This window comes from Myotis nattereri, assembly GCF_964212035.1.
Source record: "Myotis nattereri genome assembly, chromosome: 10".
NCBI classification, from domain to species: domain Eukaryota; kingdom Metazoa; phylum Chordata; class Mammalia; order Chiroptera; family Vespertilionidae; genus Myotis; species Myotis nattereri.
Window position 1 is genome coordinate 30804117 of NC_138085.1, and position 26118 is coordinate 30830234.

Sequence of the window (26118 nt, forward strand, 5' to 3'; positions counted from 1 at the left end):
GATATGCAGGATGTATTTTTATTGTTGCAAATTGAACATAATTAAAGCACAGTGATTAATCACAAAAACAATATGTAATTATATATTCAATATGTGTTTTCCGATGGTCTTAGGCGACCCCTGAGAACCACTGGTCTAGTGATTCTCATTACTCAGAAGTTGGAATTTTCAGACCAGTGTTCCTACACAGATCTCTAATTTCCGCCCCCTCCTGTTTTTTATTTTGTCTTTTTCTACTTTCTATAGATTTTGACTTATGCTCCAACCCTTCTACTGAATTCTTTGTCTTGCCTATCTTTTTAATTTAGAGAGTTCTTTTATACTCTCTCATTCTTCTTGTATTTGGTTATTTCTCGAATGTAATTTTTTGTCTTTCTGAGGTTGAGTAAGAATTATTTTTTAAAGTTTTTTTTTTTTTGCTTCTGAATGCCATCACTCCCACTGATTGTATTCTTCCTGTTTTGATCCCTTAGTAGTTGGCTCTCCTTAGATGTGTAACGGTCCCTGGCCGTCCCATAGATCTAATTGGAAGCACCGGGAGTGAGCAGGCCTTGTATTAACTGACAGGCATCACCGCGAGGGTTTGGGGGCCACGCCTCTGATTTCTGAACCGGCCTTGGTTCTGTCAGAGAAACTGGCTTTCTTCTTCCCCTCCCTGCCACTCTGTGGGCACCGAGGTTGTGCGTCCTGTGTTCTGCCAGGTCATGACCACTCCTTTACCTACTTGTCATCTTTCAAACACTAAACATCATCCCCTGTTTATCCTGTATCGTGAGTTACCTTCTATTTGTCTTTAATTCTAATGAGGTATTTCTAAAAGGAAGAGGAGAGGAAATGGGTTTGTTGTCAGTCCTCCATGTTTAGCACACATGTGGAACATATATGTAAAGTGTAAATAAAAGTTTAAAGTCTTAATTCAATATAATTAATAATAACAATTCAGATAATATATTTTGTTATTCCTATAATTAGCATTTTTCTTTTGCTAAAGCCTTGATTAAGAATTTTATTAAAACCACACACCCTGCCTTATGCTCCATTTATGTGCAACACGGATGGAGCAGTTTTCATTCAAGCATGAAGTGTAAATTTTTAAGTTAATTAGGGTCATTAAATTTCTAATATCCAAAACTTGTCTTGTGAAAAAGTAAGAGAGAAAAAAGTAAACTTCAACTTTATTTTATTTTGATATATTTTATTGATTTTTTACAGAGAGGAAGGGAGAGAGATAGAGAGTTAGAAACATTGATGAGAGAGAAACACCGATCAACTGCCTCCCGCACATCCCCCACTGGGGATGTGCCCACAACCAAGGCACACAACCTTGACCGGAATCGAACCCGGGACCCTTCAGTCCGTAAGCCGACGCTCAATCCACTGAGCCAAACCGGTTTCGGCATCAACTTTATTTCTTAATGGGTTACAATGAGGCAGCACGCACAATGGGTGGGGGCAGAATTTCAACAGGATCACTTGGCCTTTGGTAGTTCAGCTTGTGTTGTGACTTAATAGGCTTCTAGATATAATTATTTTCCCAGTCTTTGCCATTGAACCTTAAGTTTACTAAGTATCCCCTTTCTTTCCTTGTGTAGACGAAGAACAGTGAACATGACAGGCATGCGCTGGAAATATCAGGGAGCCCTCCATCCAGCAAGCATGCCGACAGCTGGACATGCATCGATGAGCAGGCCATCCATGAATTTTTGGAAAACCTAAAAAAAACCAAGAAAAGTCACATCTGGAGGATTGGGAGCAGGTCAAGGTAACGCCGGTGGCGTGGGAGAAGGCATTGTTACCTCTGATGGACCAGATCCCTAAAGACCAGCGGCAGGCAGCCCTCGGAGAATTAGGAAAGTAAAGCTGCGTGGCTCCTAGGGCTGTGGTATGATGTGCAGATAACTTGCAGCTGTCTCTGACCGAATGGGAAAAGTTAGCCTCCATAACACACATCCCTCCTTGTGACGACCACTACAGATCAGTCACCATTTGGGAGCTGGACAGGGAGGACACTCCCTGATGGACTGGTTAATGGCGGCATCTTGAAGCATTAGGCAGGACGCAGGAGAACTGCCAGAAATCTTGAGTAAACGGACTACGTATGTAGATTTAGAGCAAGTCATATGGGAACTGGGCATGAGACATGCCATGTTTCATTTGAATACCCGAGGTCCTGATGGTGAGCGTTTTACAACGCGCATGAAAGACTTAATTCTTGCTGCAGCCCCTCCAGCAGTGTTGGGCTTGCTGGTGGCTATTCTGACCCCTTTGGTAGACTCCCGTGTACACGAAGTTACCATGGCTATGGCCGGCTTGGCTGAGGTGGAAGTCAAGCAGCGAGAGAGGGGGTGGTGAGACCTGTGACTGTATAGAAGCCTAAGGTATGTAATGCAGTGCCTAGGACAGCGGGCCTGGGATCTGTGAAAGTGGCGGGACAAAGCCAGATGTTAAAGGCCCAATTGCCACATGCTTGTGCAAAGGCAATGACACAGCAGCTACTTGTGTCTTTGTCCAATTCCCAGCGTCCAAGGAGGTCCCGTCTCTAGCGAAGGAGCTGGGACCCAACACTAGCGGACAACACAGAGGGATTCACAGTGGAGTCACATTGCCATGACTCCCCAGCCTGTGTCCCTGACCCTCCTCCCTGGCCCCTGGAAATGAGGCAGATGCCTTGGCAGAGGGGGAAGAGGCAGTATGGACCTGGGGATGTGGGCAAGGGGCTGTGGCTTTCACCCCTAGTGGGGCCGGGGGGCTTCTGAAGGCCCCTCAGTACTCACCACTGGAGTAGTTTCTGAGGTCTCCTGGTGTAACCGACAGAAAGAGAGGGAAGGAGAGGAGGTGGGGCTGTGGAGCAGGAATAGAGAGGCATGCAGGGGCACAGCGTTGGTATCCCCTGGGAGCTTGTTAGACATGCAGAGTCTCAGATCTTTCCCCCAGCTCTTGAATTAGTCTGCAATTTAGTAACTGCCAGATGGTTCATTGCATATTAAACTTGAGGAGTGCTATTACAGAGAACAGAATGAAGATCCAGTAGCTCTGCCAGGCACACAAGTCAGGAATGGGCCCGGAAGGTGGTGGCCTCATCTCTGATCACTTCCAGTTACAGGAAATGTATGACTTCTGTGACACTTCTAATCACCAGGAAGGTTTTACTTGGTAGATGTCAAAATCTACTTTCCTGCCAGTTTCATAAACTGCCACCATGATCTCTTTTAAAATAGGTGAAGGCGAGAAATGTTCTTCCCTTAATCTATCTTCTTTGACTCCCTCCCTCCCAACCTTCCAGCTCTTGAGTCTATGCTTGATATTGTTGCTGAATGCCTGGGAACTCTACACTAAAAATAGCTGCTGGAACTGAAGATGAGATTCTAGAAGGGGGTGACATATGAGTATAGCAAGAAAATGGCTTTCCTATATCTAATGACTTCATTTTCTTCCTGAAAATCAGGCATTGGTCAGGATATCTATCAAATGCTGCATTTGTAGAGAACCTATATCCAGCAAACAAGCCAATGCTGATAGTCCCAGGGCCTCGGGTCATTCACGGGTGACCACTGATGATGTCCTGAGCTCAGAGAGACCAACAAGGGAGTCCTTGCTGGGGGGTTTGGGGGCTGGATCCCCAAGTAGAGTCAGACTCCTGTCCCTCCCAGCCCTTTCTCCTAGGACCACATTCTTTTTTGTTTTCAATATATTTTTTATTGATTTCAGAGAGCAAGGGAGAGGGAGAGAGAGATCTAGAAACATCAATGATGAGAATCATTGATTTGTTGCCTCCAACATGCTCCACACCGGGATCGAGCCTGCAACCTGGGCATGTGCCCTGACCAGGAATCGAACCACAACCTCCTGGTTCAATAGGTCGATGCTCAACCACTGAGCCTTGCCAGCCAGGCCCTAGAACCACGTTCTTTAGCAGACAGCTCTTCCCTTAGTGTGGCTGTCAGGGAAACCACCCAACCCCACCCGCTGCCTCTGATCTCAGCCTGCTCACTGTCCTCCTGCCTTTGGCTCCAAGCTCAGCCTGCTGACAATTACTCCTGTCCCTTCAGTTCAGCCTCATGCTTGGCCACATGACTCGTGCCCGTGTGCCATGGTGGAGAGTACCAGACTGCTTTCCTGGTCTCTTAAAGCAGTCTATTGTGGCCCAGTCCGAGATCAGTTCTCCTCTGAATATTCAATCTCATGCCTTGTTAGGGAATGAATGTTTGTGGCTCCTCTCTTATGTCTCTCTCTCTGCCATGTGAGGATACAGAGAGAAGGTGGCTGTCTAAAGCCAGAAAGGGTGTCCTCAACAGAAATTAGCCAGCACCTTGATCTTGGACTTCTCCCTTCAAAACTGTGGGAAATAAGTGTCTATTGTTTAAGCCGTGGTATTTTGTTATATATCAGAGTTAAGACAACCGTTTATCCATCTTTGAGTCTGAAGGTGTCGTGTCTACCAAGGCCTTCCCAACCCAACTTCCACTTGGACCATTTGTTTCACTTGCATAGCCTTCAGGCCTTCTGACACCTATTCCATTTGGAGTGTTTTAAAGACATTCAATGATACCTATTTTACACTAGAGGCCCGGTGCATGAAAAATTCATGCACTGGAGGTGGGGTCCCTCAGCCCGACCTGTGCCCTGTTGCAGTCTGGGAGCCCTTGGGCGATGTCTGACTGATGGCTTAGGCCAGCTCCCTAAGAGGGTCCCGCCACCATGCTGCACTCGCAGCCCTCAGCCCGGCTTGTGGCTGAGCGGAGCTCCCCCTGTGGGAGTGCATTGACCACCAGGGGGCAGCTTCTGCTTTGAGTGTCTGCCCCCTGGTGGTCAGTGTGCATCATAGCACATCATTCAGCTGTTAGGGTCAATTTGCATATTACCCTTTTATTGTATAGGATTATTGTATAGGATGGCTCCTTAATCCAGGACTTACATTTAAATCACCTGGACCTGGCGAAGGTTCTTGTGTAAGGGCATAGAAACGTTATTTCTCTAATAGGACCTTTCCTCCTATCTTTCCTTTTGATTCAAACTGGCTTCCTCACCCTGACTCACCTGCCTCCTCCTTCTTGCATAATCACTCCCTTAAGCATTAAGCTTCAGGACAAGGAGGTTCTGATCAGCATCAGATAATCTTAGGAGCAAAGCCTTGGGTCTGCTGACCACAGAGACAAGAGTTTCAGTCAAAGTAAAGGTAACATCCAGGCTTCAGTTGTGTTTCAGCTCCAGGCCCAGAAAAGCGGTGAAACCAGACCGTGAAGCCACATCATGGCTGACATCAGAACCACGTGCACTGATCAACTACCCCTACCCTAGCACAGCCCAACCAGTAGACGACCACGACCCTAACTCCCTTAGTCACCGTGATTAGTGAATCCCCCGTAGAACCGGTTCCAGGAAGCCATGGTGGAGCCAGGCCTTTGAGCACGAGCTAACCTGTTTCTGGGCCTGGGCCACTTCCTGAAAATAAACTCTTATGTTCTTTGCTGCAAATTCCCGTTTGTTTCTTAGTGGCTTTGATGTGTGAAGGCAAATGGACCCCTTTTGTCCAGAAACACGTCCTTAGAGTTCAAATTGGCACAAGGTTTTGGGGAGAGAAAATGCTACAGCATCTTCAGTGTTGTCAGAGCCTCCTACAGGGTGCCAGCCCCAATTCCCGCCTGGGGCCAGAATCTCCCTCCCCCCTCTGATCAAGCTCTCCAGTACCACGGAGAATTCCCTGCTTTGTAAAATTCCTTGAATTTGGGCTTTTCCCACAAGATGTTCTAGCGAACCCTTGTCTTGTGATGTTTACTCAAATAAGTTGGGGAACCCAGCACCCTCTCTCCCCCTTGAGGAGAAACACATCACATGTTAGTGTAGCAAAGACTGAGAAACCACGAGCAGATAAAACCTATTTGATTTTGTTTTGCTCTCATATCCCTTTTTAACACAGTGACTTCCATTAACATCCCTTGGACCCAATGAATCCATGAGCCAGCAAATGCCACACTGATGGTTAGAAAAGACTTGTGTATATTACATATACATTCTTGTCCAGTCCTTCATGTAACCGAAACCCATTCATGTGTCTGTGTGCCCAGCCCCTCCCTCTCCTCCCAGCTTCTTCAGCCATTCCTCATAAGCTAGCTCTTTGGGTCTCCTCACCTCTCAGTCACTCTTATGGGGGAGTCCCAGATTGTCTGTGTCCCTCTTAAGGTACTTCCCCAGGAGTGATCTGATGGCGGCTGGCTGGCAGGACTGTCCTTTTCTTTGGACACGAACCAGGAATCTGTGTTCCCTTTTAAAATAGCAGCATAAAAAATAAATAAATAAAAAAGCAGCATCACAGCGGTGAGGCCATTATCAAACACAGACCAAAGAAATGAGGCCGCAGCTAATGATGTGAACTTAAAGGGCCTGTTTTTTCTCCACTCTCTTCCAGGCCATCTCTGCTTCGAACAGGAGAGCCTGCGAGCAGGCAGTCCTCACATCCCTACACCACGGAGGATCTCATCAAACAGTGTAACTGCGGGGACCTCAGCTCCGTCATCTTCAGCCATCACAGCGCCCAGCCGAGGGCCCTTGTCCTCTGCCCAGCTCAGCAGGCATCTGAACACAAGAACAAAGACCGCCTGTGGACACCTGCACTTCCTGTGCACAAAGGATTAAGGTCAGGGCGGGCTCTCAAAATAACATTGGGTAGAGATAGATGTTGAATGAGACGCTGCAGCTAGAAACCACATTCTTTATGAAACTTCAGAACTGAGGGGGGCATCTATTAAAGTTAATCCCGGGATCCTAGTCAAAGGACGCAGCTTCCGTGATTCCCATCAGGCCTCGTGGCTGAGGCAGCAGGCAGCATGAATCAGCCTGGGGAGGGGAAGGCAGCCAAGTCTGAAAGCCTCCTGGCTTTGACATTTTTGAGAAATGATGGAGCAAACCTTTTCCTGCAGCTTTTAGCGGCTTCCAGGAACACGTGAGCATGATGCCACTCAAGTGTCCACGTGCTCCTACAGGGGTGGACATAGCGCCCGGAAGGCTACCAGCCTAGGGACGCAGACCCCATCCTGCAGCATTGCAGGGCCTGGCCGAGCTGTGCAGTGTGTTCACACAGGACAGTGCCACCTGTGGGCCATCGAGGGGAAGGACACAGTTGGTCAGGGCTCAGAGGACTGCAGCCTCCCTGCAGGAGGGAGGTGGATGGGTATTTGTTATGTTTTTATTAACAAGCTTCCCACGGGACAAACCATGGCGTCTCCCCGCCACCCCCCAGGTCATGTGGGAGTGGCAAGTGCCAGCTCAGCTTCTGAGATAAGGGAGTGTGTTGCCTCCACCTGCCAGGATCAGTGTCCTCACACAGGAGGACGCTGGGAAAAGAGAGAAAGGAGCTGGTGGGTGCGAGTGAAGCTGTCCAGGTCTGGGGACCCATCCTAAGGAAACGGGAGTGAAAATAAGAGGCGAAAAGGGCATGGTAGCACGGGGGAGAGGGAAAACGAAGGAAAGGCTGAAGCCAACATCACCGCACAAGTGTCAAAAGACATAATGAGCTTTCTAGAGAGTCTACAGTGGTAGGTGTGGCACGCCAGGCACAGCAAGCAAGAGAAAAGGGAAAACAAGAAATTGACTAAAGAAGCAACAGCAGAGTTTATGAGGTGATAATTCTCATGTACGTTCTTGGTAAATGGGGGAAATGGGGAGGAAGATCAGGGGCAATTGGGAAATTAAAAGTGGAAGCAGTAGAGAAAAGTTAACACGGTGGGGGATTTGGAGATTATATAGGCAAATGGTGAGGCTGATGGAGCAGGTAGGGGACAGATGTCTAGGACATTTCTTTCCTGGGGCTCCTCCATGCCTGCCCTGCTCAGGGCCTGCGGGTGGTGTGGGATATGGGGAGTGTGTCTGCCACTGGGGAGTGAGGGCCGGCTGGCCAGGGAGGCGTGGTGCAGGTCTCAGGTCATGTCAGGCATTAAGAAGGTGGAGCAGAATGGCAGTGGACATCTCTGGGAGCCTGTGTGGGGCGGCTGGTACAGAGGGAGTGTTCTGCTGAAGGGAAGAGGTTTGGGGAACGGGACACAAGGATCTTACATAAACGACATAATTGAAAAGAAGCTGCTAAAGGAGAAGATGAGGCTTTTGATTTGAAAACAAAAGGATATCATTTTAAGGGAATGGCTAAAAGAGGTAGATCTCTCATCCATAAAATGGAAACTGATGGCAGTGCCATAGAATCTAGGGGTTGTGGGAGGTCTCTGAGAGGCTGCTGGGGATAGGAGAGGCAGGCAGCATAGATACCTAGGTCTACGAGTGACTAAGGTAATGGATAACCTGGTTAGATGCTGGCTAGAAGGGAAGGGGTGAGGAGGCCCAGGGTTGGGAAGCCGATAGCCAATGGGCTGAGGAGAGAACCCAATGTGCCAGCCCCACGTATAGCCCCTATGTGGCAAGAACCACCCTGATTGTCACAATTTTGGTGTAAATACTGAAATTAGCCAACTCGTGTACTAGAATCAGGCGAAATATTTGGCAGGAGGGAAAAGGACATTGGAGAAAGCAAGAGGGGGAAATAGGAATTGGAGGAAATAATGAAAATTTAAGTGTGTGGAATTTACAAAACAGTTGGATATTAATGGAATTTATAACACAGTTGAATGTTTATAGAAATTCCATGTATTTGGGAGTAGAATCGTAATTATTGGTTCTAAAATATTAACTATGTAAAATTATTTTTATTAACAAAGCATGTGTGAATTAAAATAAATTAAAACTATGGGTGTGTTATGCCAAAATATGGTCTCCTTATATAAACACACTAGAGGCCCGGTGCACATATTTGTGCATGGGTGGGGTCCCTTGGCTTGGCCGGCGATTGAGGCCTATAGGGGGGCCAGCTGGCAGGGGGGAGGGACCACGAGACGTTGGCTGGCTGGTCCCCCATCAGGGCCATGGGGGGGGGGGCGGGTTGAGGGGAGGGGCCATGGGAGGTTAGGTGGTGGGGGGAGGGGCCGCAGGAGGTTGACTGTGGGAGTGCACTGACCACCAGAGTGCAGCTCCTGTGTTGAGTGTTTGCCCCTTGGTGGTCAGTGCACATCATAGCGACTGGTCGGCCGGTCGTTCCGGTCATTTGGTTGTAATGGTCACGTAGGCTTTTATATACATAGATGGCATCAAACAGAATCATTGAAATGGAGTAGAAACACAGTTGTAAATAGCCCACTAGTCCTTTCAGTGCACTGCATGTAATGTCTGTCATTTGGGTTTCATAGAATGCTACTGCAGTTTGAGAAGCAGCACGCAGGAGACTCCAAGAATGGCACATCACTTCCTCCTCCTCTTTGACTGCATCTTGACCCGCTTGGTTCATGATTTGATGCTCAAATTAAGCAACTTCATTCATAACTCTGTTGCCCCTAATTTTTTTTTTTTTAATTCTCATTGATTTCAGGGAGAAAGGGAGAGGGAGAGATAGAAACGTCATTGATGAGAGAGAATCATTGTGGGGCGCGGCTACAGTGTTTTGGACTATAGGGATTGGAAGTGTGATCAGAGCCAGACTCCTCTGCCCCCACAGCCCTCCCTTTCTGCCTTTTCTCCTCTCACTTTTCACTTGGACTAATGAGAGGGCACAGTTCTCTCAGGGCCACGTGCAAGTCCCAGCTTGGAGGGCAGGGCCCTCCCAGCACAATTATAGCCAACAGCTGTAGTTGTAAGCTGGACCCTATGGTCCGAACACGTGGCCCCACGTGCCTGAGTGATAGAGTTCAGGTGCATGTAGTTGAGTGGGGCTGAAACCCACAAGAATGTTGTAAACATCGTGATCATGCCCCTCCTTTGCATGTGGCATCTGCTATAAAATAAAGACACGGCTTGTGAGTGTTGTCGCTGGCTCTCAGAGAAGCAGTGTTCCACCGAGACCCAGCTTTCATTCTCTTGTCTGTCTTTTCTAAGCCTTTCAGCGGCCCCCACTCAGGTTCACCCTTGGCCGTGCTGGCGTGGCACAAATCATTGATCGACTGCCTCCTGCACACCCCACACTAGGGATGGAGCCCCCAACTTGGGCATGTGCCCTGACCGGGAATTGAACTTGACCTCCTGGTTCATAGGTGGATGCTCAAACACTGAGCCACACCAGCTGGACTGTCCTTAATCTTTTTCTCTTTATTTTGGTGGAGGTTCCTAAGGAACTCATCACTGCTTGGGAGATTGACAGTTACTCCAGGAGCTCATCTACAAGTGGAATGAGAGGATGGGGGAGCGGGTGAAGGCCCTTTTGGAGGAGTTCTCCGACAAAGGCTTTTTCTTTGTCTTTGGAGCTGGTGAGTTGCTGGTTACCTCTGGTTAGGCCATGCCTCTGGTGCTTCTCCCGTGCAGGGAATGCTCAGGTGGCCCCTACGAGGAGTGAGATGACAGCTTGGACTTTTTGCAGTTGCAAAGTCAGCCATGCTGATTGTCCAGGGTGGCCGAACCATTGCTGGGTGGGCTGGTGCCTGCAACATCACCCGTGGCTCTCTCACTGCAAGGGGCTCCTGACAACACTTTCCCGTTAGAAGGCATTCCTCTCTCTTCTGAGCTCAGCACTGAGTCCCAGCTTCTTTCTGGCACCTTTCAATTTTAAAACTTCCACTAAAATGTGTCTGTCTTCTCTCTCCTACCTGACTCTGAGCCTCCTAGTGTAAAGCCTGGGGCTGATGCATCAGCTATTACTAACCATTAACTATTACTAACTGTGTACATTCAGACAGACTTGGAAAATTATTGCCTTTTGTGAGCTTTTAGAAATAATTCTCTCCTCTTCTCAAGGAGCCTCTGGACTTAAGGACAGAAATACCAGAGGCTGAGAAGCATTGAACAGACTGTCCAACCTATGAGGGAAGGCGGGGGGTGAAGGGGTAAGAGAGCAACCAAAGAACTTGTATGCATGCATATGAGCATAGCCAACGGACACAGACAGCAGGGGGTGAGGAGAGGTTAATGGGGGAGAAAGGAGACTCAAAAAAGAATTTAAATTAAAAAAGAAAAGAAAGAAATACCAGCGGCTGGATGTGTGCAGAAGGAGCAGTTGCTGACCTAGGCTTTCTCCTTACAATTCTTCAATAATGTCATAAACATGGACAGGTCACCTCATTCGTTTTCTGTTGTTGTTGTCGTTTGTGTGTGTGTGTGTGTGTGTGTGGGGGGGTTTGTTTGTTTTTTACCAGTAAAATGGGGACTTGGAGAGAAGCACCTTCACAGTGGCAGAGTGAGTGATGCAGCACAGTCTTCCAACCTCAAGTTCTGTAGCTCAGGTCTCCACCTGTCTCTTCCTTCTGTTCTCCTTTAGCTTTGGAGGGAGGGCTTGGCCCTTAGTTGTTCTCTGCTGGTTTTGGTGGGGGGGGGGGGGGGGAGAGGGGGCTGTGGGCTTTTCCTCATCCATTGGACTGTGTGCTCCAGAAGGCAGTCTGGGCTGAGTCCCTTGGCCCTTCTCAGCCCTAGTCCCAGGCTGACTGACTGGACTGGGGTCTGACACTGCCCTTAGGGGTGCTGGAGAGGGCCCTGCCTCCGTGTGCGCGCGTGCGTGCGTGCGTGCGTGTGTGTGTGTGTGTGTGTGTGTGTGTGTGTTGCTGGTTGTCCTAGGCTCCGGGATTCTGTCTTTTAGTCCTGACACCTGTCCCTGAAGGAAGAGAGGTCAGGAATCAGTATTTTTTAAATATATATTTTTTATTGCTTCAGAGGGGGAGGGAGAGAGAGATAGGAACACCAATGATGAGGGAAAATCGTTGATGGGCTGCCTCCTGCACAGCCCACACTGGGGACGGAGCCTGCAACCCGGGCGTGTTCAGGAATCGAACAGTGACCCCCCTGGTTCATAGGTCGATGCTCAACCACTGAGCATACTGGCCGGGCAGGAATCAGTATTTTAAAAATATCTCCCTGGGGTTCGGATGCACAGTGGGGGCCGAGAGCAGGTGCTGTCATCACACCATGCTGCTCACACTTCAGGGGAGGAAAAGAACAGTGATTGACGGGTTTTCAGGTGGAGGCCAGGCTCACACCGACTCAGTTAATCCTCCAAACCAGCCTGTGAGCTGGGTGTTTCCTCTCCTTTACTGACAAGGAAATGAAAGGTCACATAGCTGATCAGAGCTAGGATACAGCCCGGACTTCTCCCTATTCCTCCCGACCTGGATGCGGGGGGTCAGTGGGCCGTGGGCTGTTGTCCTGCTCCTCTCTATTCCTGGTCTGTGAGCAGGCTGCCTTCTGCACCCTGACACGTGCTGTCATTATGTGCAGTATGTTGAGTGTGTCACTGACATGTGAAGATGGGTAGCTTTGTCAGGTGCAAGAAAGGGTTTTCAAATGCCGCCCCCCCCCCCTGTCTTGTTATGTATTTATTTTATATGTCTATGTCTTTTACAAATAAAATTTTATTGGAAATGTCTATATAAAACGAGGAAGAGTAGAGCTGCCCCAGTTTAGTCTGAAATCGGAACTTTTAGCCCTGCCCAGCTGATCGAGGCCTCCCTTCCCCCACCCTCACCCTGATCCCACCATGTGTCCAGGCCAGGGTCTCCCAGCTGTGGCACAGTTTCCTTATGGTCCTACTGGGCCTCTTAGTAGCTTGCAACCCAGAGGGTCTTCCTAGAAGTTGGGTGGGGCCGACATGAAGCAGATGCCATTGTTCCTCACCTGGTGTAGGGTAGCTTGATGGCTTGGGTCTTTCCTTCCTTGCCAGAGACCTTCTTGTGGGTTCACTCAGTCATTTCCTGGGCCCAGAGATCTTTGAGGATCTCATGGAAAAGAGAATGGTGTGATGGCCCTTAGGATCCATGTCCACCACCTCTGCACGCCCTGTATTGCAGGGGCAGGAGGTCTAAACGTTTCCAGATTCCCTTGCTGCCGTAACTAAGATTCTCATAGTGAGATTTATGTTTGTGAGGCTGGAGGGCTGAGGGGGCAGAAGAGCTTTCTCTTCAGTGGCGGTGGCAGTTAAGAGCAGGGTCCAGCAGAGCCAGGTTTGTGCGGGGGCCAAGCTCTATACCCCACTGTGTAGTCAGCTGTGCACCAGCCTGGTGTACTGGTGAGTTGTAAGGTTTCCTGCCGCTTTCTGACCTTGGATTACAGCTGCTGGGGTGCCTAGTGTCAACCCCCTGACTTCAGCAGCTGCAGCCCTTCCCAAAGCTTAGTGAGCACCTGTTCCTGCTTGAAACACCAAGAGCGGCTTCTGACTTCTGCACTGAACTCAGAGGAGTTCAAGAGGCGCTCCCTGCTGCTCTGTGACTTGAGTCTGCTCTTTGCTTTGATAGGAATGGGCATGAGGGAGAGGAGGTAAATGGGAGGACTGGATCACTATGACGGACCCAGTTCTTCCACCTGGTGGCACTTGGACAGCGTTCACAGGTTCACCCTAAAGCGGAAGGGAAAATTCCTGGGCCCTGGCCAGGACCACCTGCACTTCGGTGAAAGCACAGGCTCTTCCAAGGGTTGTAATATAGCCACGGGGAGTGCGGGAACCGGCGCGTGGGCCAGGATCTTATCATCCGGCTCATTTGCTTCCAGTTGTCATGGTCACAGCATCAACCTCCCATGATGAAGGCTGAGCCTTTGTCTGGCCTAGAAATCTGGTCTTCATCATCACCCGGGGCCATGTGACTGAAGTGCATACCAGGCCTTTCATATTTGTGTGATGAGGAAGGGAGCCTGTGTGGGTAAGAAAGTGCTGAGTTCTGGCTGCCCGCGGGGGCAGGGAGTGGTGTCCCCCAGGTCACTAAGGGCCAGTTTCCTGGATCTCATGTGGGGAAGAGGGAGCAAGTTGAAGAGGTGGGAACTGAACCCACTGTTTTCACATCAAAGCTTGAATTACCAACAGAAAGAAAAACTCAAACACTTTATTTTAGATTATAAGAGAAGTAAAAAGCCACACTTACTACCATTAAATCAGATCAGAAGTAATACTGTTTTGCTAACATATAAATTATGCAGATTCTTCCCTACAGAGAGCCCTGGCCTGCTTCCTTTTCAGCATTGAGCGGCCCCTTTCACTCATTCAGCTGGCAGAGCAAAGCCGAGCCCTTGGCAATCCAGTAATCTTTGGACCTCTCGGAGGGTAAAAGGATGGTCACCACAAAGTTGGTTGAATGACCTAGTGAAGGATACAGGAGAAAGCGTGGTCATTACTTAAAGACTAATCCCTTTATACAAACAGTACGGCACTAGGAGTCAAGGTAACTGGGTGTTCCAGAGTCTGGATTTTGTTGACAGCATCCCTGTGGTGATTTTATTCACCGTTTAAAAAATATTTTTATTGATTTCAGAGATGAAGGGAGAGGGAGAGAGAGACACATCAATGATGAGAATCATTGATCGGCTGCCTCCTGCATGCCCCACACTGGGGATCGAGCCCACAACCTGGGCATGTACCTGACCGGGAATTGAACCCTGACCTCCTGGCTCATAGGTTGACACTTAACCACTGAGCTATGCTGGCCAGCCAGGCATCTCCTAGCTTCTTCTTATTCTTATTCTTTTTTAAAATATATTTTTATTGATTTGAGAGAGGAACAGAGAGGGAGAGATAGAAATATCAATGATGACAGAGAATCATTGATTGGCTGCCTCCTGCATGCCCCCTACTGAGGATCGAGCCCACAATCCTGGGCATGTGCCCTTGACCAGAATTGAACCTGGGACTCTTTGGTCCGCAGGCTGATGTTCTATCCCAGGGGTGGGCAAACTTTTTGAATCGAGGGCCACAATGGGTTCTTAAACTGGACCGGAGGGCCGGAACAAAAGCATGGATGGAGTGTTTGTGTGAACTAATATAAATTCAAAGTAAACATCATTACATAAAAGGGTACGGTCTTTTTTTTTTTTTTTTTAGTTTTATTCATTTCAAACGGGCCGGATCCGGCCTGCGGTCCGTAGTTTGCCCACGGCTGTTCTATCCACTGAGCCAAACCAGCTAGGGCTCCTAGCTTCTTAATACTTTTTAGATTTATAATAGGAGTGGGAGATCATGCAGGTGATAGGGGTGTCTATTTTAGTTCTATTCTGTATGTTACCCTTACATAACATACTTTAACTGAATATTTTATTAGAAAAATAAGTGTCAGTATCTATATTCTCTATTCAAAAGGGAAGCATTTTTTTTAGTTCTTTCTGCCCTGCTTCATCTCCCATATTTCTATCATTTGGTAATTTAGTTCTAAATTATTATTAAAATCATTTTTATGGTCAAGCTTTGAAAGATTTAAGTGTGTGTATGTGTGTGTGTTAAATAGAGAGCCAGTGGTTATTAATTTAGAGCCTTTGTATGTCTAAGATTGTCTTTATCACACTTTCTCTTTTGGATGATAAATTTGCTTGTATTTCCAATTTTGGTTCAAAGTTGTATTGTCTCCGGCCTTTGAAGATGTTTCTCTATTATCTTTTTATATGCATTGTGGATCATGAGAGTTGTCTATCAATCTGATTCTCTGGAATTTTAATTTCAGCATGTTAATATGTTTTACCTCTTTGCTTTGAGGATTTTATCTCTGATAGTCTTTTTAAAAAATATGTTTTTATTAATTTCAGAGAGAAGAAAGAAGTGGGAGAGAGAGAGAGAGAGAGATATCAATGATAAGAGAGAATCATTGATCAGCTGCCTCCAGCACGCCTCCTACGGGGGATCTAGCCTGCAATCCTGGCATGTGCCCTGACCTGGAATCGAACAGTGAGCTCCTGGTTCATAGGTGAACACTCAACCACTGAGTACACCGGCCGGACATCTCTGATAGTCTTAAGGATCACTCTGCTATACCTAAGTTACTTTTAAAAATTTGATTGTTTATGTTTTAAAAAATTATCCCTAACAGACTTTGTGAGATCTCTTAATATGAGATCTCAAGTGTTTCTTCTTTTCTGGGCAATGATTGGCCATTATTTTAAAAAATATTATCACTCTTCATTTTCTCTACTTTCTCCCAGATTGCCTACTGGATTAATGTTGGGAATGTCGGCTTTTCCCACAGTGTTCCTTTTTTAAAAAATTGCATTGTGAATTTTGAGGGATTTTCTCAGCTCATCTTCCTTGCTTACCCTTCGCTGTCTTCCTTCAGTTCTTCAGCTTATCTGTTCAGAGAGCTCTCTTTCTGTCTGGTTCCTTTCTTCAGGGCCGTAACTCAGTTTCAGGTCTACTCAGATTTCCATTTTTGCAGCCTGACATTCCATTTAATAATTTATTTTAAAATCTCTTTGATGAGTCTCAGTGGATTTGGTGAGAGATTTTAGTGCCGACTCACGCCATCATTGAAAAATTAGAAGTCACTGCTCAATAAACTATCTTCTACTCATTAGACTAATAGAAGCAATCATCGGTTTTAAAATATCCAATCATACTCCATATTAAAATCAACAGAGTTTACAGCATTCGTAAATTTGTATAAGTGGGCCTCATTTTAAGCCTAGCTAGTTGGACCAAGGGAGAGCTTAGTGTTTGGGCTTCGACTGTAGTTTGCATTTGGTCATTATTAGTACCAGGGTCAGAGCATCCTTACCTGTGGTTGAGAGTGTTCCTGCCCGGGCCCCTGTTTTATAAAGTGGGGACTGATAAAGTACTGGGCTTGCGTCGTAATTTTGTTGAGGTTCAAAATGCACCACAGGCAGCACTGGGTTCATCTGTCCGGGCAACGCATCTTCTATCACCATCGCCTTATCGTCCCACCGGAAAGCATCCATGAACATCCCATGAACGAGAACACCGTCCTCAGGAGAGGGCAACTGAAACACACCCAGAAGTTTACAGGTGAGAAGAGGAGAAGGTGGTCAGCAGCTGTGGCCCCACATCCTCCTCAGTTAATTCTGAGAACCAGATTGCTGCTGTTCCTCATATTCTCGCGAGGAGAATACTGTCGAGAGGCTCCGACAGGTAAAATAACTTGCTTTTTTAGCTTGACACCAAACCGCATACTCCATCAACATGTCTGATAGGCGACACCCCTGGGAAACCCTTCATGTGCTTCAGCATAGCGATCATGATGTTAAGACTTTTCCCTCCTCATGGGAAGCAGGCGGGATAAGAGGGCTGTGATGACCATCAGTTATTTGTCAGCAAGGTCTTTCAAGGCTATGGGAGCAGATCTGAGTAGAGTGGATGCTGATAGAATTTCCCAGGAACAGTTCCTACTAATACCATGATATTTTAAGGCAGGTTTAGTTAGCAAAAGCCATTCACCCCAATTCCACTGATTGGTTAGTGCCGTGGTCGGCAAACTGCAGCTCACGAGCCACGTGCAGCTTTTTGGCCCCTTGAGTGTGGCTCTTACTAAGCTTTAGGAGTATCCTAATTAAGTTAATAACAATGTACCTACCTATATACTTTAAGTTTAAAAAATTTGGCTCTCAAAAGAAATTTCAATCGTTGTACTATTGTTATTTGGCTCTGTTGACTAATGAGTTTGCCGACCACTGGGTTAGTGGATACGTTATTGGCAAGAGCAATCTGGAGCAAATTTTTGATTTCATGACACATATAAGGCCCACTGGGGTGAACCGAGTCAGAGGCTCCCTTTCCCCATAAACATCTCCGTGCCTCTACGCTGGGTAGCTCAGCTTGGCAGCGTTGGTTCACACCCCTGGTTGTATACAGGAATCACCAGGGGAGCTTTATAAAACAATGATGCCCAATGTGTTGGGGTGATCCTCATCTAACTGAGATGTGGCCTGGGCATTGGAACATAGCACTACAGGTGATTTTAACCTGCAGTCAAGGTTGAGAATCACTAACGTGCCAGAGCCGTGGTTCTCTAAGGTTAGCGGGTTAAGACCCCCATGGAGGACATGTTAAAATATACAGATTTCTGAGTCAGTGGGCCTGGAAGGAGTCCTTGGAGTTTGCATTTCTAATAAGTTCCCAGGCGATGCTGCTGCTGCTGGTCTGGGAACTCCACTTTGAGAGCCTCTCTCGGGAGGTTGTAAACTGTGTGAGCAAAGAGTTTAAACAGCCCTTCGCGCATGCCTATTCGTGTTAGGGGCAGAAATAGAATATAGGGGACTAGCTGTTACAAGAAATAAAGGAAGAATATTCATCATGCTCTGTTACCATGACTGTTTTGTTCTGATTAGAGAAAGCACATTCTAACCTGGCTGGAAGTTGTACGCCCTGGGATATGGGCTCTAACACCAGAATGCAGTCCATCCTCCTGTCCTGAGAACTGCCATCATCATGGAAAGATTTACAACCTTGTGGCTGAAACAACTTAGTCCTGGAGGCACCTGCTCTTTACAACCCCAGCCCTTATTGCCTGTTATCTGGTCCCGGGGCACCCAGAGGCACCCGCCCTCGGTTGGCCGGTGTGGCTCACTGGTTGAGCATCGACCCATGCACCAAGAGGTTGCTGGTTTGATTCCCTATAAGGGCACACACCCAGTTTGCAGGCTTGATCCCCAGCTGGGGGCGTGCAAGAGGCAGCCAATCGATGTTTCTCTCTCATTGATGTTTCTATCTCTCTCTCCCTTCCTCTCTCTCTAAAAATCAATAAAACATATTAAAAATAAAGTTTCTCTGAGTTCTTTGAGCCACTTTAGCAAATTGATTGAAGCCCAAATGGAGTCATGGGAACCTCTGATATATAGCCAGTGGGTCAGAAGCACAGGTGACTTGAAACTGGCATTGAAACTGGGCTTGAAACTGGCATTTGAAATGGGGATGGTGGGGAGCAATCTTGTAGGACTGAACTCTTAACCTGTGGGGTCAGATGCTATCTCTGGGTAGCGTCAGAATTGAGCTGAATTGTAGGTCTCCCAGCTGGTGTTTGAGAACTGCTTGCTGGTGTAGGCACCACCTCTACCTCCTCCCCCTGTCCCACATTGGGTTCAGATCTAGTCACTGCTAATTGGGGAGCTTGATTTGGGGGGTATGAGCCCCATCCTGCCCCTTTTGCTCTCACATATGGGAGGCAGGGGAGGTTGGCAGAGATACCGAATGACAGTGGGACAGATACTGCTTTGCTATCACAACAGTCAGGGAGACAATACCTGCAGGTCCATGGGTAGTTCTTCTCCAAACTTCACCGTCTTGGCAGCTTCTATAACTGCGGCTTGATCCCGATAGACAGGAATTACGTTGTACTTGAAACTCAGCTCATCTATAGGCAAATTGTATTTCCGAGCATGATTTTGAAGAGTTCCTGTAAACAGAAAAAATCAGAAAAATGGTTCCTCTGACCAAGATCACTGCTGTCCAAACACAGCCCCCACTTGCCCCCAACCAGGCTGCTCTAGCATTAGAGAGCTTCCTCTCCACGGAGAAGGGGCAACCATTGGCACCTTATTCTGAATTAGTTCGCGGAGACAGGAAGCCTGTGGGTGATGCTAGGAGGGGCGGGGCCAACACGTGTATTGTGGTCATGGCTGGGAAGAGAGGGAAGGAGACTAAGTCTGAAGTGCACTGCTCTGCCCTGGGTTCCAGAACGCAGTCTCCCCAACTTGACAGTCCTGTTCAGCTGTCTTGTATGGGCTGTTTACTGGGGATTCAGGAGGAGAGAGGAAAAGGGCTCAGCTGATTAGCATCTAGCAGCCCAGTGGCCCTGGCCCACTCTGGGGCTCTCTAGCAGGAATCCCTGAAATAACATCCCACCGCCCCCTGGGCTGAGGAAAGGACATCAAGAGTATTTTTTAGTCAGCTATCATGAAAAAATAAAATTTTTCTTAAAAGAGTTTTAGAGGGAGGGAAGCTGCTTAGACTTGGAGCCGGAGCAGCTGGAGGGCGTGTGGTGCCCTGGAGCACGCGTTGCACGGGGATCTGGGGCTCATTGTTTGTGTCCACAGGGGCAGCGGTGTTTGCATCACCCGACAAGGGCAGGGGTTAGGGAACATCTGCTGTTTCTGTCATCCTTTTCCCTGGCAAGCCAGGAAGAGCTGGGCCTCACTGGACTTCCCTATAAGTCAACAGCCTCATGGTGAGGCCAGTCTCGGCCATGCCATCTTGCCCATCTTAGAGGCCCGGGCCCGAGCACACCATGCCTTCCTGGGGGGCGTCCGTGGGGAAAGCACTCGTACCTGTTAGAAATCCTTGAGGGAAGAAGAACCCAGAGATCCAGAAGGACTTAGGCTGCCCTCGTTTGAGCCACAGCTGAAGGAGACACATTACACCAACATGTACTGTTTTCCTGAGACGGAGTTTGTCATTTAAATCAAGGTCAGATTCTGGAGGGCCTCTCAGGAGGCAGAATCTAAAGCAGTCCTGGGTGAGCCGCCAGCCCCATCCTGCCCGCCTGCCCTGGCCCTGCCCTCACCCCGCAGCCTGACCACAAACCCAGAACCTGGTTATTACAGAGGGCGGACAAGAGGGAGATGGTAGCAAGGCCACACTGGGGTTCGGGCCCATTTCAGGTTGGTTCTGTACCTCACAGTGGGGTCCCGTGAACGAAATATGAATCTCCAGGGATGGCATGGAATTAAAATGGGATGTTGGGATAAGGGCCTGGGGCAAACCCCATTACAATGAGCACGACATGTCTAAAGTGATGCCATTCTGAGAGGATCTGTTTCCTTGGGCTGAGATGATTCCTCAAGGGTTGTCGATATGTTAGCTAGGGCTTCCTACGGACCTTAGGGCCAACTGCATCGCCAGATTTATCAAATCCCACAGAAGAGCATTTTCTTACGTCCACAAATGCGGTCCTCAGAATAAGGTCTTTGACCCATGATCCTAGTGGTTTCAGGGACGGGTAGGCTGTGTTGGACCACAGCGAGGGAACTTGGTTGTTGAGGAAACTGTTATACACCTTTTCCATTTCTTCAGACATCACCACAAATCCAGCAATGGCTTTGTTGAGTGTTTCTAGAGAAGTCTAAGAGAACAAGAAAGGGTTGATGCCCTGCACAGATGTAATTAGCAAGTGGGAAACGCACCCATTGGTGGTGGCAGGTGCTGCCGGCTGATAGGCCCTCTTGCTGGGTTCCATACTCTCTGCATACTGTCTGGTGGGTCAGACCCTCCCATCCTCCATGCATCTTTACAACATGCAACCATGGGGTGTAAAATAATGGGGTGGGGGGCAGTTCCGGCAGTTAGTAGCGGAATCCAATGAAGTGGGAAGAAGAGAGGAAGAGAAATGTCCCCAGCAGCCAAAAGAAATGGTTTTGAACAATGCCACTGGAAGATTTAGTATGCGCCAGGTACTAGGGAAACAGAGATGGCTAATATACCAGTCCCTTTTTCTTTAAGAAAGTCATTTTCCATTGGGAAAGCCTTCCTCAGGGAGGGGTGATTACAAAACAATGTGGTAATTACAGGGACAGACACAGAACCAGAAATGATGGCCCCTGAGGAAGGGTTCCTAAGTCATGGGATGTTGGAGGGGAGGGCTGGTGTCCAGGAAGCGTTTATGGAGGAAGTGATGCTTAGACTTGTCTGTCTTCAAGCGGGGGATGTGGACGAGACAAGGGATGAGCAGCACCCATCTCCTCTTCTTCCTTTGAACACCAGTCCTCCCCACCCCCTAGTTTTAACCAGCAGAGAGCAATCCACCCAGAGGCTCTATTTCTTTCTTTTTTTTTTTTTTTTTTTTAAAAAGAATATATTTTATTGATTTTTACAGAGAGGAAGGGAGAAGGATAGAGAGTAAGAAACATCGATGAGAGAGAAACATCGATCAGCTGCCTCCTGCACACCGCCCACTGGGGATGTGCCCACAACCAAGGTACATGCCCTTGACTGGAATCGAACCTGGGACTTTTCAGTTCGCAGGCCGACGCTCTATTCATTGAGCCAAACAAGTTAGGGTGAGGCTCTATTTCTTAGCCAGGCTTGCAGCTAGGGTGTGGTCATGTGACCATTTTGGCTAATGGATACAAGAAGAAATGATGCATGCAACTTCTGGATCACATTTTTATGAGGAAGCTGCTTTCCCTCAGCTCTCTTCGCCCCCCAGTGACTAGCAAAAGGGGACAGTGGGAGCAGCCACCTTAGACCCAGAAGTGGCAGCTACCTGTTAAGGCTGGAAGATCCAACCCTCTCTCTGGGATCCCTGGATGAGCTCAGAAAGCAAGACAAACTACCTGCCCTAGACAGGGCTCCCTCTGGGCAGGCAGCTGAGAGACAAGTGAATTTCTATATTGTTTTGGTTGCTATACTGGGGGATCTTTATCACAGCAGCTTAATCTGTATCCTGATTCATTCAAGACAGAAGGTAATTGGCCCTGAGCTGGGGACCTGGCCTGCTGACACTGGTGTATACTTGCCTCGATGCCATAGTCCCAAGGTGAGGACTTCCTATATTCAGCTGCTGCTGTGTACCCCTGACCCATGAGGCTAGGCATTGCCAGCCACCAGCAACATTCAGAGACTTTGTTTTCTTAGGAGGGGACAGATGGCCTTTGGCTTTAAAAGATTTACTCCATCTGTCCTCCCCAATCTCATCACTGAGCCTTGACTCTGTGGTAGGTATTTGGTTCCCTGCTTGGTGGTAAAACTTCTCCTGTTATTGTTCTATATTGGGTCTCTAATAGCTTTTGTGTTTCCCTTATCAATGTTATACACGTAGAAACCAGGAAGGTGTTTAGCCATCATGACACAGTCCAGACCATGTAGCGAGAACATACTCCTGAGCATAAGGCAAAAGACCAAAGAGTTGCTCTCAAGTTTTAGTTGCAGTGAAATCATTTGGGGGAGTTTTCTTTTAAAAAAGTCCATCTTCCCAGGAATTTCCAGAAATTCTCTCTCAGGGCTGGAGTGGGATCAGGAGTTATATTTTGAACCTGGGGCAGAGTGGATTTTACTGCAGGTGTTTTGTGACCCACACTTTGAGAAATGCGGGCTTTCACAGTCCTCATAAATGCAATCTTATTCAATGCAAACTAGACATCAGGAACGAGAACTATATCTCTAATGCTTTAGTTCTCTAAAGTAGTCTCTGATCACATTTCTGATCTGTCAATGGTAATTCTAAGGGTGTAAGGATAATGAGGAGATAGAGGATTTGTAATGTCCCATATACACCAAGCCATTATTAGAGAGGTAACGTGGCCTTGTTTGGGAAGTGTAAATTCAATTTTAAACAAGTCGGGTTTGAAGAATTGTTAGCATATTCAAATGGAAATGTTGAAGTGATGGGAAGGGAAGCCTCTAAGCACACTCATGTTATATAATTCTCTACACAGCTTTGATACCCCACAGCAATGATGGCAGTGAGCGCCCATACGTGGATTAATTTCAGCAGATTGTTAAACCGGTCCACTTCTTGTCCAAGAACAGTGGTCAAGGAGTTAAAGCGTCCTTGAGGGTCCTTGATGAAAAGGCTCTCAGAAGCATTCTCCATTTCTAGTATTTCTGAAACATAGAGAGTCAATTCCTCAGATCGATTATCACTAATTTCTGTCCTCATATCGTTATGGTTGTAATTTACTTGTCTTAGCCTTTCTTTCTTTCTTTTTTTAAAAATATATATTTTATTGATCTTTTACAGAGAGGAAGGGAGAGGGATAGTTAGAAACATCGATGAGAGAGAAACATCAATCAGTTGCCTCCTGCACACCCCTTACTGGGGATGTGCCCACAACCAAGGTACATGCCCTTGACCGGAATCAAATCTGGGACCCTTCAGTCTACAGGCCGTCGCTCTATCCACTGAGCCAAACCAGTTAGGGCTCTTAAGCTTTCTTGAAGCCAACTTCTCCTGCGCCTGGGCCTAGGCTGAATGGGAGACAGGCCATGCAGTCATCGGTGGCAAATGCTAGCAGGACAAGCAGCTACCGGGTAGATCCGAGACATCCCTGAGAACAGAGGTGCCAGGGGCCCTGAGTCTCCTCGGCCTTGCAGGTTCATAAGCCCAACTCTTCCCAGCACACCTGTGTGGCATATGGGAGAGGAGGGTTGGCAGTGAGAGACCGAGAGATGAGAGAGAATTTGCATTTATGCCAAGTTACTGAGCATAATTCAAAGGGACTGACTGAATTATGAAACAGGCCCTTGGTTCAAGCTGGAACAGAAATTTTGTTCTTCTTTTCCCCTACAATCCAGCAAGTGGAGGCTCATATAAACTCCAAAAATATGAAGGAAGTGTATTTCCTTGCATATCTGAATAAAGTGTGGGTAAATGAGTGGCTCTGAAACGCACCTATCAAATTCCTTCCTAACCAGTCACATTTTGGCTGCTGTAAAAAAATCACAAGCAGCGTGGGTTAGTCCAATCTTTTGGGTCCACATGCGCTTCGTCTTCTCCTTCTATCATTTTGTCATCATCATAACTAGCTAGTTTAAAAGAATATGTATTTTTATTGATTTCAGAGAGGCAGGAGGAGAGAGAGCCATAGAAACATCAATTATGAGAGCGAGAAAATCATTGTTAGGCTGCCTCCTGCATGCTCCCTACTGGGATAGAGCCTGCAACCCGGGCATGTGCTCTGACTAGGAATCCAGCCGTGACCTCCTGGTTCATAGGTCAACGCTCAACCGCTGAGCCACGCCAGCCAGGCTTAGCTAGTATGTAATATTAGCAACAGAAAGAGAGCAAAGGGGTGGCCAGACATTATAAGCATGGTCATCTGGGCAGCTTCACCGGGAAGCTGCAACTTGATACTCCCCAGGGAACCTCTGGTCCATTCCGTGCAAGTCACTGGGGGGAGGGGTCAAACAAAGGGGGAGTTGGATGCATTCGAAATGAAGTCGGGTGACTTAGGGAAGGTGTTTACCTGTCAGTCTGTCCTGGGAAAAAGATAATTGGCTGGGGGTGGAGCACTGCAAGTGCAGTGAAATCCAGACAAAGAATTCTCTCTGCCTAGCCTTGTCCCTACTCCCTTGCACTCCCTTGCTACGCGACCCACACTTGCCCTCATGCTAGCCTACTATGTGCCCTTAAGCAACCACATAGCCTTGGGCTACAGCTGGGAACACAAGCTAAGCTGGTCATATGCTGGACTGAACTGTGCTTTGATATGGAGAGGAAACGCTGGGCAGAGGCTTTAACCCTAGACCTGCTGAAGACTAGACTGGACTTTTTCCATAGTGAGACAGAGGAAGATGGGACCTTGGAAGAAAACCCCCTTAATTTTACCTCATCAATAAAGCTCGCCACAATAACTCCTGTGGGAGCCTCAGGAATTCTTTCGCCTGTGGCACCCCAAGAACTCCACTTCCACTGGTAACAGGTGGGGACACGGAGGGCACCTCACTGATAACAGTTTGCCTCAGGTGTTCCAAACCCTCGGTTCTCTTGTTGAGCCAGTTGCATCCCTGCCCCTATTCTCAGCAGATGGCATCACTTATTTCACAGTAAAAGTATAAGCTTTATGAAGCTTGGGGAGAAAACCTCCTAGGTGTCAGTGGAACTCTGAGACAAATACACTTTATCTTCATCCTTCCATCCATCCATCCATCCATCCATCCATCCATCCATCCATCTTCACCCCATTTCACCTAGTCCTCCTAGACTTATTAAAAATTGCTTTCTAAAATAACTGACTCAGTGTGCTTCAACATCAACAGGACTCTGCTCAAGAAGAGATTCTTTTGAGGCCTGTTTTAGGAGGCAAATAACTGGTTTATGAGGTCACACTGGCCCCCTTTTTTTTTCTGGGGCACTTGGCAAGATTCAATCTGTGATACTGTAATATAACAAGAATATATATATATTTCGGTCTTCATCTCTAGCTCCTGACCAGATTTCCTAAAACCCTTGTAATTTTGTAAGTGAGAAAAACAACAGGGGCATCACTTTTCATAACATTTGGTTTTTGACTCTGGCTCCTGAAACAGCTTGAGTGATAAAAGTAAAAACAGCATCTCTTGTTATTCATAACAAGCCTCCTTCAACCACATCTAGCTTATGTTAATGAGCTGACTTTTAAGAACCCAAAGCATGGGGAAGCTGGTTGTCAGCAGAACCAGCCCTGTGATTAGCGGCTTGGAACTTTCAGCTTCATTCTCTGACCTCCTGGGAGAGGAAAGGGGCTGGGGGCTGATGATTTAATCAACCAACCATGCCTACGATATGAAGCCTCCATAAAAGCACAACCAAAAGGCTCTGGAGAGCCGTTTTTTCTGAGCTTCCTAATTTCTCTAGATCTGTGCTGCCCAAAAAAGTAGCCGCTAGCCACATGTAGCTACTTAAACTTAAAATTAAATTTAAAATTACTTTTCTCAGTGGCACAGTGGCATTTCAAGTGCCCCCATCTACACTAATAAAAGACAAAGATGCT

The 26118-nt window shown here is 47.5% G+C and overlaps 1 protein-coding gene across 1 annotated transcript in view; it reads right to left on the bottom strand.

Moving 5' to 3' along the window:
• Positions 1–13805: 13805 nt before the first annotated feature.
• The window catches only part of DNAH6 (dynein axonemal heavy chain 6), a 226064-nt gene continuing 213751 nt past the window's right edge, over positions 13806–26118 (bottom strand). The window contains exons 72-77 of the mRNA XM_081101535.1: positions 23124–23251; positions 20586–20771; positions 19978–20050; positions 18955–19106; positions 16476–16698; positions 13806–14080 (exon numbers count right to left, since the gene is read on the bottom strand). Of these exons, the coding sequence (XP_080957661.1) occupies positions 13977–14080; positions 16476–16698; positions 18955–19106; positions 19978–20050; positions 20586–20771; positions 23124–23251 (866 nt within the window). The 3' untranslated portion in view covers positions 13806–13976. The remainder of the gene's footprint in view (positions 14081–16475; positions 16699–18954; positions 19107–19977; positions 20051–20585; positions 20772–23123; positions 23252–26118) is intronic.